Source organism: Natrix helvetica (assembly GCF_964273705.1).
Source record: "Natrix helvetica genome assembly, chromosome: 5".
Classification (NCBI taxonomy): Eukaryota; Metazoa; Chordata; class Lepidosauria; order Squamata; family Natricidae; genus Natrix; species Natrix helvetica.
Window position 1 is genome coordinate 74,207,740 of NC_138551.1, and position 15,449 is coordinate 74,223,188.

At 37.3% G+C, this 15,449-nt stretch overlaps 1 protein-coding gene across 4 annotated transcripts in view; it reads left to right on the forward strand.

The window, feature by feature from the left end:
- Positions 1 to 15,449, forward strand: part of ADGRA1 (adhesion G protein-coupled receptor A1) — a 426,992-nt gene that overhangs the window by 362,140 nt on the left and 49,403 nt on the right. For all 4 annotated transcript variants that reach the window (XM_081953900.1, XM_081953901.1, XM_081953903.1 and 1 more), the window contains one exon: positions 13,049 to 13,194. In XM_081953900.1, coding sequence (XP_081810026.1) covers positions 13,049 to 13,194 — 146 coding nt within the window. The remainder of the gene's footprint in view (positions 1 to 13,048; positions 13,195 to 15,449) is intronic.

Genomic DNA, 15,449 nt, shown 5'->3' on the forward strand with positions numbered 1-15,449 from the left:
TCATTATTGTGAGATAAGTATCTATTGATGAGTGTCCCTTTGGGAAAAATTATCACTATTTTCTTTATTTGTAGTTTTGTAAGTCAAGACAGTGGGATAGTTTATTGAGCAAATGTAGCTGGATAATTACATGGGCACAAATGTCTGTCTCTTGCATTCTGAGTCTAGGGATTACCTTGCAGATTGGAAGCTGACACCATTAATGTGCTAATGAAAAATTGATTTTTCCTGTGTGAGTTTGTTTGTTTAAGCAGTTTGTAAAGCCCTCCAGCTCATGGTTGCAACCCCAGGTGGCTATTCTAGGGTTAAAACACGAAGCAAAAACAAACAGCAAGAGTAGAAACAACGATTGTCAAAGGACAAGTGAGCCAAATTGCAGTCATCTTAGCCACAAACCAGTGGAGGCAAAGAGCTTTGCTGAAAGCCTACAGGGGCTGAAGCCACCAAAAGCTCAGGGGTGCGCTCTTCTGAAGGCCAGGCAGAACAGAAAAGGCACATTACCCACAGAAAATTAGAAACACGCTTCCTAGGGGCAATGTGTAAACTATTTTTTTTTTACAGTGAATTGATAGTGGTACTTCTCTATTGCCAAGATGTAAGGTTGACAAAGAATTGTGACACAAAATAGCCACTTTGTCCTCCTCTGTGAGTGTATAGTTCCATGGAACCCACTTTTTCTCCCCCGCTCCCTTTTTTTTCTTTCTTTCTTTCTTTCTTTCTTTCTTTCTTTCTTTCTTTCTTTCTTTCTTTCTTTCTTTCTGTCTGTCTGTCTGTCTGTCTGTCTGTTTTTGTCAGCCTATACTAATATTAAGCTGCTCTGGCGTAAACTAAGCCCATGATCTGACAGAAGACTTTTTGTACTAAGCCACAACTGTAGCTTATCAGGCAATTGTGAGTGAATGCCAAAAGATTATCCTTGCTGAGTTTTAGCATAGCATCCATGTAATGAACAAAGTCCATAGTACAGCCTTGTACTCTTTTTTTTCCCTTTACAAGGAAGATGCCCAAGTCTGAAGTAATATTTAAAGATTTTTAAACTACAGTACAAAGCTACTTTGATGTAGTGCATATAGCACGAGGCTAAAAACTGCGAGACCTTGAGTTCTAGTCCTGCTTTAGGCACAAAGCCAGTTGCGTGACCTTGGGCCCATCATTCTCTCTTAGCCCTAGGAAGCAAGCAATGGCAAACCACTTCTGAAAATCATGCCCAGAAAACTGCAAGGACAAGTCCAGGCAATCTCCAGGAATCAACACTGGCTCAAAGACACACATGAACTACAAGTGGCATCTCTTCTGATATTGCTCACTGTTTAACTGAAAAGAAAGCACTAGATAAATGATCCCATGTGACCACTGTGGGAGATATTAATTTGTAACATCTCGGTTTACTAAGATAAAGTGGGAATGCTTGAGTTTGACACAGGCATGGGTGGAAAATGTTCTACCTATCTTTAGAAAGGATGCAGGCAGTGACCAATAGTGACCGATATGCAACATCTGAACTTGAAGAGCTTGCTCAAGACAAAATCCCATTTATCCAGCAGTGACAATTTATGGTTTTCAAACTGGAGAAAATAGAAGTCCCCAAAAGTAAAGAGACAGACAAATAAAGTATGCTTAATGCTCTTGCAAATGCTGATTTACAGAACGTAATACAATTCTTACACAGCCATTGTGAAACTTCATTTTTTTTATAGTAGAAAAAGCCCAGAGAAGGAGAGAGAAACATTGACTAAAGGAAAGAAGTGCAACTTAAGATTCCTCAAGGGAGCATTACATGCCAACGAGTTATATAGGTTTACATGAGTTTTTATTTGGGTAATCAATAACAAAACTAGTCATTACCATGGCAACTATCACACACACATAGTCCTTAAACTTGAATGTAGTGAACAGATTTTAAAGGCATACCCGGGGCATTAATGCACATGGAACAGTCCCCACCCATTAAAACCAATGGGAATGGGAATTGTGCTCACTTAATCACATTTTCAGCTGGAAGTGTGATGGGTTCAGAGACTTTTATTTATCTAAATACCTCAGTGCTGGTCATACAGATCCACCTGCCATGATATATTAAAAGGAAATGACATTTTGACTAATATGTGGTATTTGTACAAAAGCACGGCTCGCCGAGTTTTCCCCCCAAAGTCAGCCATCATTCATATTGTAAAAAGAGACGTACATTTTTCACTCACTATACACATATTTCTCTACTGGAGTCTCCTTCAGCTAAAGTACCACAACCCTTTATGGTATGTAATGTATGCATAAGAGGCATGTGGGTTCAGCATTCTCTTCCCCATCATGACAAGGAGAATAAGAGTTCAGGGTGCTTCCAGTTGTGTTCTGCTATGTCAGGGTTCTCTAGAGCTGTGAGTATTAAACCCTCCAACGGATAAAATCATTTACTGTTGCTTTTGTTTGTAGTGCCATTTCTTAAAAGTACGGTAGTATTTATCAAATTACTTTTAGTGCAATATGAGTGAAAACATGGACTAAAAGCCCATCTGTAGAGGCACTGATTTCAACATACAAGTATTTGTGTGCTAGTAGATGTCCTAAATGAAAAAAAAGTGAACTTTATTTTGCATAGAGGGAATGTATTTGACTTTGAGTAGCATGTAAGGATCCAAGCTCCAAAAAGTGGGCAAGGCCAGAAAAAACACAGAATTGATTTTTTAAAACATTGAAATGAAGTTTCAAAATAATTTAGTATTGCTGATCCTTAATTTCAATATTCATTTTTATGTTCTGCTATACTGAACACTACTCTCAATGGCCACTTTTAAGAGATTCCTGGGACTGCATCTAAATTTTGTGGAATCACATATGAATGAGGAGCAGTTATCCATTCACACTGAACGGGGTTGCAAAATGATGCCACTTAGAAGGCCCTTTCTCATATTCCTACCAGGCATAAGTCAAATAGTGGAAAGACTCTTCAGATATGAAGTGCCATGGAACTGAGCTACCTTCAGTCTCTTTTCAGCAAGGTCTAGGTTTATACACTTAACTTTCTATGTACATAAACACAATTTATCATATTACTATGCCTTTCATGCAATAACACTCTACATAGAACCAGCCCTGCCTTAGTTGCAACTTGTGGCTGAACATGTAAATGTCATTGTTTGATGTAGGTTTAAGTGCTATTGCTATTGCTACTCATCCAAAGGTGTGTTGAATTGCATTGTTATTAACGAATTAAGTACATTTTAGTACCACTTTTTCTAGAGAGCCAAAGTAGGTGGTCTCCCTTGTGCAATAAATTGAGTTGAGAGAAAGTGATTCGCTCAAGAATACAATAGCAGAGTTGAAAGGGACCTTGGAGGTCTTCTAGTCCAACCCCCTGCCTAGGCAGGAAACCCTACACCGTTTCAGACAAATGGCTATCCAACATCTTCTTAAAGACTTCCAGTGTTGGGGCATTCACAACCTCTGGAGGCAAGCTGTTCCACTGATTAATTGTTCTAACTGTCAGGAAATTTCTCCTCAGTTCTATATTGCTTCTCTCCTTGATTAGTTTCCACCCATTGCTTCTTGTTCTGCCCTCAGGTGCTTTGGAGAATACTTTGATTCCCTCTTCTTTGTGACTGGCAACAGTGCAAATGGAAATGTTAGTGACAGTTTCGGACTTCGTCTGGTGTCTTTTTTGTGATTTTTACATACTTTTGGGGACCTAAATAGGAACTTCCTGTTAAGAAGATCTCCAATTCAGGACATACAGTATATGGAAGGTAGTTGTTCAGGTAAATTGGTTTTAAGACATGATAGCTCACAATTAACATTGTGAATTGTGCCCAGAAATGGGCTGGCAGCCAACATTACTTGTAATCTAAGAATCACGGGCTATTGAAATTGGCAGTTTACAAAAACCTGAATGCAGCATTCTGAGCCAGCTAAAACAATTTTCAAAGGCAGGTCATATTAGTGAAAGAAATATTATTTTTTAACAATTCTTCCTACCTCTGCAGTCTTGTGCCCTGTTCCAAAAGTCCCACAAACCCTCTAGGCAGATTTTAAGAGAGAATAAAAAACTACAAAAGAATGGAAATCATCCCATTGGTGCAGCAGTGCTTTACTGCAGCAATTTCTTAAAAATAAAAGCAAGCAGTTAAAAGATTTACATACTTCTAAGGTTGGCGTGAATGAAAGAGCTCTTCTACACCAGACATTCTGTTTTGCTAGTCTCCTGCTTTGCTAAATCATTAGCTTCGGGGTCGTATAAAATCACCTTTTTCCAATTGTTTGCAGATAGGGGTCATTACCCAGGTTGCTTTTATAGTCATCTAAGCTTAGTTGTCATAATTAGAACTTTAGGCATGCTGCCATTTGTTTTATGATTATTTATTTCTTAGGTTGCATAGACTACCACAGCCTTACGACTCTTGGTGATTGATAAAAATAAAATGCCCATACTGCAATAATATATTAAAAGTGTAATGATAAAATAGCATAGTGACAATTTAGAATTGAAACAGTGTAACAGGAACAATTTAACAATTCTTAATTGTTAGATAGGCCCTTAGAAGAGTTCCATTTTAACCAGCTTCAGGAAAGTTGATTCAATTAGAGCAGGGCTGTCAGACTCGAGGCCCATGAGCCCGATGTGTCATGCGCTGCCCACGCCCACTTTAGTGAAGGGGAGAAAAGTCGAGATACATCAGGTGACGACACAAGTTTCACTCCCATGAATTAGAGCAAGCTGAATTTCCCATGGAAGCCTGTTCCAAAACAGAAATATTTGTCCTAACCGAATACCAGCTTCCTCATTAATACTAATATTCACAACTGGTATTTTGCTTCTCTTTGTCACTTTAGCCACCTCAGTGAAAACTGTGCCTTCCCTTTGCTTAATTTTTTTAAATTTTGATCAAACCATTTGATCAAGGGATGGATTCGGAAAACAAATACTATTAAATATTTTGAACCTTGCGTTAAACTTGAGGTTAGTCATCAATGAACGACTACAGGATGTAGCAATTCCTTTGCCCCTCTAGCAACTCAACCTCTCCTCTGAATGATCATCTAACAATAACCCTTTGAAGCAGATGCAGTATGTGAAGAGTGAATCAGTTGATATTTTGCATGATGATATTCATGGCATTTTAAATTTATTTTCTAATGATTTAAATCAAATCACCAATGATATTGTATTTGCTATTTAAAATGAATCTTATTTTAACTTTTGTATTTGTTGTTTAAGAGTTATTGGTAAAGAATATGGTTTTCTTTAAGACTTCATTGCTTTATTGTTCCTTTGACTTCGTGAAATTTTTTACCAAAGTGTCCCACAATATTTTATTCAGGAAATAAATAAATGTGGGCTGGATAAGATAATTTAGTGAATATATAGCTGTCTATAAATTGTACTCAAAGGATGCACATAAATACTTCCTTATATATCTAGAGTGAGATGCAGAATTGCCTTAAACTGCAATATGGACAGCAAATAAAATTGATAAATAAATAAATGTTGAGTGGAATGCTCCAAGGTTCAGTCACTTGCCTCTATTTTTCAACATTTATTAATGACTGGAATAAAGGGGTAAAGGCAATACTTACCTGATTTACAGCTGAAATATAATCTGTTGCAATAACTAATAATCTGGAAGACAGAAATATTATTCAAAACAATTTTGATAGGTCAGTGAACTAAGCTGAAAGTATCGGGATAGAGAGATAAATCTATTTGACATATCCTTCAACATTATTATTTAAGTATTTAGACTGGAGAGCAAGTACCCAGCTCTCTTTTAGAAGGCTTCATTCCTACAGCAAAAAAAAGGTACAGCAGCATCTTTTCTTAGGTTTTATGTTCCACAGACTTGCCTTCTTAATAACAGAGGACTAAGAATACCAGTTAGGGTATGATATTACCATTTCACTACTCAAAATTATAATGCTTTCTGTCTTGTTGAACACAAGAGATCTCTAGACAGTGCCATTGACCTCTCTTGTTGGAAATCTTTGTAGAATAAAGTAGAAGGGATGTCATTTCTCCAATCCATTATTCACCAGCTAATTTTCTTATAGTGGGACATCTTAGTTAAGCTTCTACCATCAATAACATTCTGAAATAGACAAGGAGGGAGGAAAAGAGACTGGGACACCAGTTGTATTCTTCAGAGGCTTTTTTTCTCCATATCATCCATTACTAAGTATGTTTGGAATACGATTATTTTCTGTGAGAGAGGATACATTCATTCCTATCTTATTTTTCAAAGGATAAGAAACAATCTAGTTTTTTTTATTTCAAACAGAATAATTCAGGTTGTTTTGTCCCTCTGTATAGCACTTAGCAATAGCACTTAGACTTATATGCCGCTTCACAGGGCTTTACAGCCCTCTCTAAGTGGTTTACAGAGTCAGCATGCTGTCCCCAACAATCTGGGTCCTCATTATACCGACCTCAGAAGGTTGGAAGGCTGAGTCAACTTTGAGCCTGCTGAGATTCAATCTGCCAAACTGCTGGCAGCCAGTGATCAGCAGAAGTAGCCTGCAGTACTGCACTCTAACCACTGCGCCACTCTGGCCTATGGTTTTACTAAGCAGAAATTAAGCATGGTTTATTATACAGCTATTGTATGTCAGCCAAAGTTATAGCTCATTGCTTTGCATCCACCATGTCTGGCTCTTCTTGACTGGACTGACACTGAAGACTAAGGCTTAGAAGTGAGAAGCTTTCCTTGAATGAAGGCAGACTGCTGATAAAACCTAGAATACATACAGCAATGCTGGAGCAACTGTATTTCTTGGCAATGCCCTCTTGCTTCTCTCTATGGTCCTATTTATACCTAGAGAAAAGGCTTCCAGTCTTTCAAAATGATAGATACCATTCTATGACTAGAAGTTCTCACCAGATGTTAGTATTGCTGTCACACTCAACACAATGCAACCAAAGTCACCATCCTCAAGGTTCAAAGCCTTAAATCAGGTTGATTGGAACAACTTGTAAGCCCAATAAATAAATGTTCTTAGCTTATCAGGTGATTTCACTGATCTTGGTGATCTTAGGGAAGGAAGGAATTTGGCAAGAACTTAGGAGATTCAAAAAAGGCACTGTACTGGTATAGAACCCATATAGGTGAATTCACAGATGGCCATGAAAAGAACTGCAATTCATGATAAATGAAAATTTCTTTCTAAAACACAGGAATTAATAGTTTCACTTTATTCTGCATTAGTCAGAGTGTTCTGAGACATTGTGGGAAAGTTAAGAAAATAGAACCATTTCAGAGAATGGGCAGTAAGGATGATCCAAAGGCTAGAAACTATCTTTAGAAAATGAAGGAACTGAAAATGCTTAGGGTTAAGAAAATAATTCTAAAGGTGTATATGATAGCAAACATTGTAAAGTTTGCCATTCAGAGGAAAGTCAGGACCTCTCACATATCACTTCACAGCATGAGGAGCAAGATAATCAAAGTCTGGTATAATACAGGGGTGTCAAACTCACAGCCCATGGGCCGGATATGTCATGCACTGGCCATGCCCACCCCCATTTTAGCAAAGGGGGGAAAGTCACGATATGTTACGTGATGACAATGTGACGCCGCGAATTTGACAGCCCTGGTATAATAGTTAAGATATCCAACTGGCCCATGTTTCATTCCACTGTCAGCTGGGGAAGCTCACTGGGTGACTTGGAGGTATAAATCTAATAACACACAAGTTGAGATTGAAGGGAGTCAGATTCCAAGTATGTTAGAAGATATTTCTAAATAGTAAAATAGTTGGATAGCAAAATGAGTTACAAGAGAGGCTCTTCCTCTTTATATGAAACATCCAGGTAGCCATTTGTCAGGGATTTGATTTATATTTCTGCACTGAGAGGGGATTCACTTTGATAGTGTCTAAGTGGTTCCTCCAACTCTGTTATTCTCTTCTATTGTGATGTGATTCTATTCTATTATTCTTTTATGTCTCCCTAGTTTCCTCGGGAAGGGAGAGTTGTATAAAAAGAATAATAACTACTGTTACTCCTTGAAGCATGTGTCTGCTGCTGGAGTTTTATATTTTCAATCATAATAGTCATTTCTTTAAACATCACATTTTTCATAAATAAATTATGCTCAAGCAGTTTACCCAGTAGAGAGTTTAAATATAATACATGTCATCAATATACAGTTCAAGTAACAATCCCAATAGCAGGATTATAATCAGAAAGTGGGTTCTTTAATTGTTAGAGATTAATAAGGCAGGTTTCAGACACTGCAGTAAAACATAATTTGGTTGGTTGGTGGTCTATTAACACCATATATAAACCCAGCTTTTGGGTTAATGACATTGTATTATATGAAAATGGATCATTGTGATTTGTTCAGCCATGAATCCAGCCTATGATTTCTTGCCTCATCAAAACAGTAAGAGGCAGAAAGACAATAAACACCAGACACTTAATATAGGGCTGTCAAACTTGTGGCCCACGGGCCAGATGCATCACACGCTTGCCATGCCCATGCCGAGTTTAGCAAAGGAGATAGGTCACGTGACGCCGCCGTGACAACGCAAGTTTGACATCCCTGATGTAATAGAAGGCAGCTAGCTTCTTTACCAGCATCTTAAGTTTAGATGCCAGAACCACGAAAGATGCAATAGGAAAGTCTTTTTGTAGTCCCAAAGATGAGGAAAGAAAGGAAGAAATAGTGAAGTCCTCTGGCAACTATTGGTGTGTTTACACCACAATTAACTAGGTATGGATAGGGTTAGTATGTCATTGAACACTGAAGCCCAGTCATGCCCAGATGGCCGTATCATCCAAGCAGACAAAAGTAAACGAGTTGCTCGCCTTATTCAAACATCCAACAAAAGGGTTGGGGCATAGAATGGCTGAAAATGCAAGTCTCTGTATTATAGAATGAATTGTCAAATGCCTTTTACCTCTAAATATCTGACAACCTCTAAAAAAAGTGCTCCCGTGTACTTCATTTAACAGTGGTAAATTCACTGGCAACTTCCAGGCTTGTGCAATGGACTCTCCATAGGCTTTCTTTGCTGTCACTTGAAAAGTTAATGGTGTATAGGCTGGAATCCAGAGTATCTAATATCTAATTTCCTAACAATGAGAGCAATCAACCAATAGAACAGCTTGTCTTCAGAGGTTTTGGGTGCTCCATCATTGGAGGCTTTGAAAAAGAGACTGGACAATCATTTATCTGAAATGGTATCGAGCAGGGGTATCAAACTCAAGGCCCAGAGGCCAGATCCAGCCTATGGGGTGCTTTGATGTGGCTTGCAGGGCCACCCTGGAAACAGTGAAGGACTGACCCACAGTGTCTCTTGTCAGTGAAAATGGAGCACGGGAGGGCTGTCCTCCCGAGCTCCATTTTCGCTGTTAGAGGGTTGCAGGAGGCCGTCGGAGCTGTAAATAGAGCTCGGGAGCCTGTTTTCTCTGGCAGACCTCTCGGGCCACCCAGTCGCCGCCTATATAGATGATGTCAAGCTGGCCACACCCACCTTGGCCATGCCCACTCCAGGCCCCTAAAGTCAAACATAACCCTGATGCGGCCCTCAATATAATCGAGTTTGACAGCCCTGATATAAAGTCACCTGCTCAAGCAAGGAGTTGGGCTAGAAGGCCTCCAAAATCCCTTCCAACTCTATTATTCTATGTTTTATGTAGTAGAGCCTATAGGATGCCAATTTTAAAACCTCTATATTTGTTTCTGGGTATAACACCAAGCGTTACTTATTTTCCTTAAAGCCTGAAATGATGTGTGCCTGCAACACCTGATATTTTTTTTAAATTTTGCCAAAAGGATAATTTTATCTATTTAAATTTAATATATGGTCATTTTATTTAAACAAATAATGTATGCCAAAAAGCTGTTTGAGAATCTGAATTCTGCGCTGGGGAATGCAGGGAGAGCAATGAATTATTTTTTCCTGAGGCCTGTAAATGATAGTTTGGTAATGCCTTTCCAAGGGCATCCTCTACATTTGAAGTTTGATCAGCTCTGCCCCTGCATGAATCTACAGATAAGATTATTTATTTCCATTTTAGCTGTGGATTAAAAGGAAAGACAGGAAATCTATGTTTCCATTCAAATTAATGGAGCTCTATGGAGCTCAAGGAATGTCATTTTCCTACTATTCGGAACTGTTGGCTCATTCTTTAAGATGCTAAGCAATTTCAGCTTCATACTATAATGTCGCTACTATTTAATTATATCAAATCAAGGAATGGCACTTGTTGATATAATAGTTTGGCAGCTTTGCACTAACAATGATTATGAATGTTCATGCAATCTGGTTGATTTCTTGAGGATGGATTGATATGGATAATGGTGGATTAGTTTGAAAAGGTTTCTGAGGATGAAAATTAAAATAGTGACAATGTGGGAGAAACTTTGGGGTGTGGAGAGAGAGGGAGAAAGAGCGGCATTTTTCTATAACTTTTTTATTTTCACTGGAGGCAAAGTGGAGGGAACATATAATTTATTTGAGCACAGATATATACAGACCAAAAGAAACAGAGAAATTGCTTGCTGAAGTTTTATGGCAGTTGGAGGTGATTTTCTTACTGCTAACAAAATAAAAGAGAATATTTTTCTGCAGATTTTTAAAAACTATATAAGGTGATTGGACAGTTAAAAAAATTCCATCTGCTACAGTACAGATTCTACCTCTCCCAGATTCATACACTATTCGGTTTAAACTGGGTCTTTACTGCAAATAGTTTTTCTGGATTTATTTTCAATGAAATGTTTGTTCAATTAAATTTTCAATGAAATGATGGGTTAAATTATGATGTTATGTTTGATTTGTACTGGATTTATTTTTAATGGCACTTTACTGCAGAGGAATTAGGAAAACCAGCTTGAGATGTCTCCTTTAATATTTGCATAATTTGTAATATTTGGGAGAATAGTTCATTTTTGAGCCAGTTTTCCTATAATACCGTATTTATAATTCTAGACTCCGAAATTTGATTCTTTTACAAATTAAGCTGCATCTTAATATATTTTGTAGAAAATGATGAAGACTTTTAAGAATCTTTGATTATATATTTTGATGGGCTTTTATTTATATCTCGATGTTAGAAAGGGTCAGAAAGATGAGAGACTCAGTCCATATTGCCAAGTTGGGGCCTGTGATCAGTAATCTGTTGCTGTATGAATCTAATGAAGATTTAAGCAATATCATTCCATTCTTTCAATTACACTGAATTGAATATTAATAATAGTACAAAATAGATTGCCTTTTTGTTGAGCCCAAACATTTAATTTTGCCTTACATATTCCATAATTAGTAAAACAGTAACAGGTCTATTATCCAAACAGATTTTGAGGGACCTTCAAAAACGCAGAAGTGATGAAACCAGGCTCACTTCAGGAGGGAAGATATTCCATAATGTAGATTCCAATATATTTGCTAAGCTGCAAATTTCCATTAAACACACAAACAATTTCATCAATGTGATTCACATAAAGCAATAACTTGGTAACCCTTCTCCAGATTGGACACAGATTGGTGGTAAACAGATCGTATTATTCATTTCAAGATATAAACTTAATATCTCTCATATATCAAAAACATAATTATATTACCTAATTCCTTTCTAATTTAGTGCAAAGCATCTATGTTGGCACCACTGTATGTGTATTTCTACAGCAGGAGGACAAGGAACAAATGAAATATTTACATGCAATAAAATGTGTGCATGGTGTGGGAGTTAAACTGAGAACAAGAGATTCTCAGGATAGTTATCAGTTATGTCAATTACTAACAATAATGCAACTTAAGGGCCAAGATATACAGGGCAAAAGTAGCAGCTTCCTAATATGCATTAAAACTGTAATGTTTTGTACCTCAAAAAGTCTCAATTGAATTAGAGCCTAGAATAGTCATATGTGGAAAATTTTGCACAAGTCCTATTAGGGAATTTTGACCTGTTCACAGCAAGGTGCACTTTTGAATACGTTCATGGTTCAATTGTGCAATGGATAAGGAAGTGTGTTTTCAGTTACTTTGCCATTCTCTCCATTGTTTTTGAAACATACACATTGTTGAAGCAGGGTTATTTCTCTAAACAAGACATCTGGGCACATTGGGAATAGAGATTATCCAACAAAGGAACTAAAAGCATTGTCCATTATGTGTTTTAAACATAAGCAACCAGGGGTGGATTCCTGCCAGTTCTAACCACTTCTATAGAAGAGGTTCCACAAATATACAGTGCCGTTTAGAACCGGTTCCAGCTCCCTCCTCCCGCCCGTCCACACATCATCAAGATGAAGAGCGAGAAGAGGAATTCTGGGAGTTGAAGTCCACAAGTCTTAAAGCTGTCAAGTTTGAACACCCCTGGTTTTTTTTTCTAAAGGGTTAAGGGTGCAAGGGTCTTGTAACTTGACAGCTTTAAGACTTGCACACTTCAATGCCAGAGTTCCTGAACTAACATGACTGGAGGAGGAATTCTGGGAGTTGAAGTCCACAAGTCTTAAAGCTGCCAAGTTTGAACACCCCTGGGTTTTTTTTTCTAAAGGATTAGGAGTGCAAGGGTCTTGTAACTTGACAGCTTTAAGACTTGCGTGCTTCAAATGCCAGAGTTTCTGAGCCAACATTTTGGTTGCTAAGCAAGAGCGTTGTTAAGTGAGTTTCACCACATTTTACAAGTTGGCCACGCTCACCCAGTCACATGACTGTCACTCCCACCTGGTCACATGGCCGGGAGGCCACTCCCACAAAACAGGCCACACCTACAGAAGAGGTTCTAAAAAAATTTGAACCCCACCACTGTAAGTAACCCATTTTTTCAACAGAGGGAGGAGACTTTTATATGTTGTCTTTTTATAAAAACCCTATGTTTCCAGGTATCACAATAATAAACACCTTATATTGAGAAAAAGACCTTATTTTACCTTCTTTCTTACACGCTGATTAAAACCTGGAAAGGCAGCGGAATTCTTCAAACATCCCCAAATGCATTTCCTTTAGCAAAAGGCTTATATTTGAAAATATACACCAAAAAACAGTAATGATAATATGCTTTATTTTTGTGTCCCTGTGCTGAGCCTTTCTATTTTTCACCATTTTATTTTAGGTTGGTATTGTACTGCATTATTCTACACTTTCTACAATGCTTTGGATTGGAGTGACAGCAAGAAATATTTATAAACAAGTTACAAAAAAGCCTCAAACAGCCCAAAACAGTGATCAGCCTTCTTATCCCAAGCAGCCATTGCTCAGGTATGGATGATTATGGACATGTTTCCTTTCAAATTTGCTTTATATATGTATGGCCATCGCTACCTCTACCAGTTGGCAAACCACACTGCTAAGAATGTATTTTAGAGTCATATTGCAGCTAAAGTGAGAAATGAAATTATAGTTTGAAATTGGCTTAAGGTTGACTGTTCTGACAATGGTAATCATAATTAACTATGATAAATTTGAAGACTCATGATTATTTGCATCTCATTGAGAAACAAATGAGGGAAGGAGCAGCACATAAATTTGCAAATACAGGTTATATACATCGTGCTTTAAAGACATTTCTCTGGAACAGGTCCAATTATATAATTATTTGACTGTTCATTATTTCTAGTGCTTTTACACCAACAAAAATAGTAAACAGTGTTCAGGAATCAAAACAGAAAAAAAGGAGCATAAGCCATTAATTATTCATTAATTAATTAATCCTAAACATTCTAGTATGATTTCAAACTAGTATATCCAATTCTGCAGAATAATTTTATTGTTTTAATTCTATTGCTTAAATTGGCTGTGCTGGCATTGCTTTTTGTATACCCTTAACATCCTTGGAGACTAAAGTCAGCTTCAGAATTTCCTATCAATAATAATGTTGCCAGATAATTTGAGGAAAGTAAAATCTGTTTTTTTTTCCCAAAGAATTTTATTGGTTTTTTTTAACATTTATAGGGAAAAGGGTAAATGGAAGGGTATACAAATTTTGGCAGTTGCAAGTGTGGCAGGCGCCCCCTCCCTCCAAACTCATAAAATACATCTGAGTATAAAACATTAGTACATAATCATATAAAATCAGCATATTAATTCTAAAAATATTTTCAATCAGTTTATATATTGTAATATATAATCTACATATAATTTCATTATTACTTTCGATCTGTTTATAACATTGTGGTTTTCTTATTCATTTTTGTGATCTGAGCTTTCTTGGTGTTGCCCCTTCTCCCCCCGCTGGCAGAGCTCCGGCCCCTCCCGTGTCCTGCATAACCGTTGTAGAGTCTTCTGTTTTTTCTAGGTTTGCTTTGTTTTTTTCCATAAAGGCCTGTGCCTCTATGGGTGTATTGATTCTAATTCTTGTCTCCTCCCAGAATATCAGCATACCTTCAGGAAAGTAAAATCTGTTTTGTAGTCATTTGTTCAAACTGTGAAGGGAAAATTGCTGCAGTTTTCAATACAGATTGTGACACCATAATAATCTATAGTCATTAATTTATGTTCTTTAAAATATTTGTGGATGTTTACTTTAAATCCTTTAAATCTGTCCAGTAGTTCATTTAATAGAGAATTTTTGAATTATGCTATATTATGATAGTGTTTTTCTGTGAATCGGTGTTACTTCATTTAAAAATCATTGTAATGGTTCATTCTTAGGAATGTTTAGTAGTTGAATAATTGTAGCGACCTTAGTACTTTCTGAGGTTGGGTTTCTTGCCGACATTTCATTACCAATGCAAGTAACATTATTAGTGCTAGAAGGGAAAGAGGGTTGGCTTGCTTTTCTTGCAGATCTTTCATTATCAAACTAGATAACATTATCATTGATAGAAGAGTGTAGGTTTTCCCAACCTCACTCCCTTCTAGCACTAATGATTTGGTAATGAACTGTGTGCAAGAAAACCACCAACCACAGAGAGCAAGCATCCCACAGTTCAACTCTGAGCCAAAAATATTCTCTTCTATTAGTTGAATAATTGCTGTCTTAAATACAATAATCAAGATGGAATATTATTTTAGGTTGTAAAAACAGGGCATACTGTGTGTTTATTAAACAGAAGTCAATTTATACACTACTGTTGCTGAAGGGACATAGGAATATTTATTAAAGTTCTGAGAAATGAATACTTTTGGAGTTAATGAGTAGGCTTTCTCAAGGTACAGTATGTTATAACTTACTTTATTATTATTATTTTGAAGGAACATCTTAGTACAAGTAGAATTATAGGAAAGGACAGATGAATGTATTATTTTTAATGTGTCTAACATTGAGGCTATTCTATATATGTCAATTACCAGCAACAGTAGCACAGTGGCTCATGTGTTAGGACACTGGATTGACTAGCAGCAAGCCTGCATTTGAGGCCCAAATGCTGCCATGAGACAGGGGGAGCTCTAGTCATTCGCTCCAGCTCCTGCCAACCTAGCAATTTGAAAGCATGCATTCACAAGTAGATAGATAGGTACCACTTCAATGGGCACATTGACAAGGACATGAAAGGAGCCCCCAGCTGGGCATC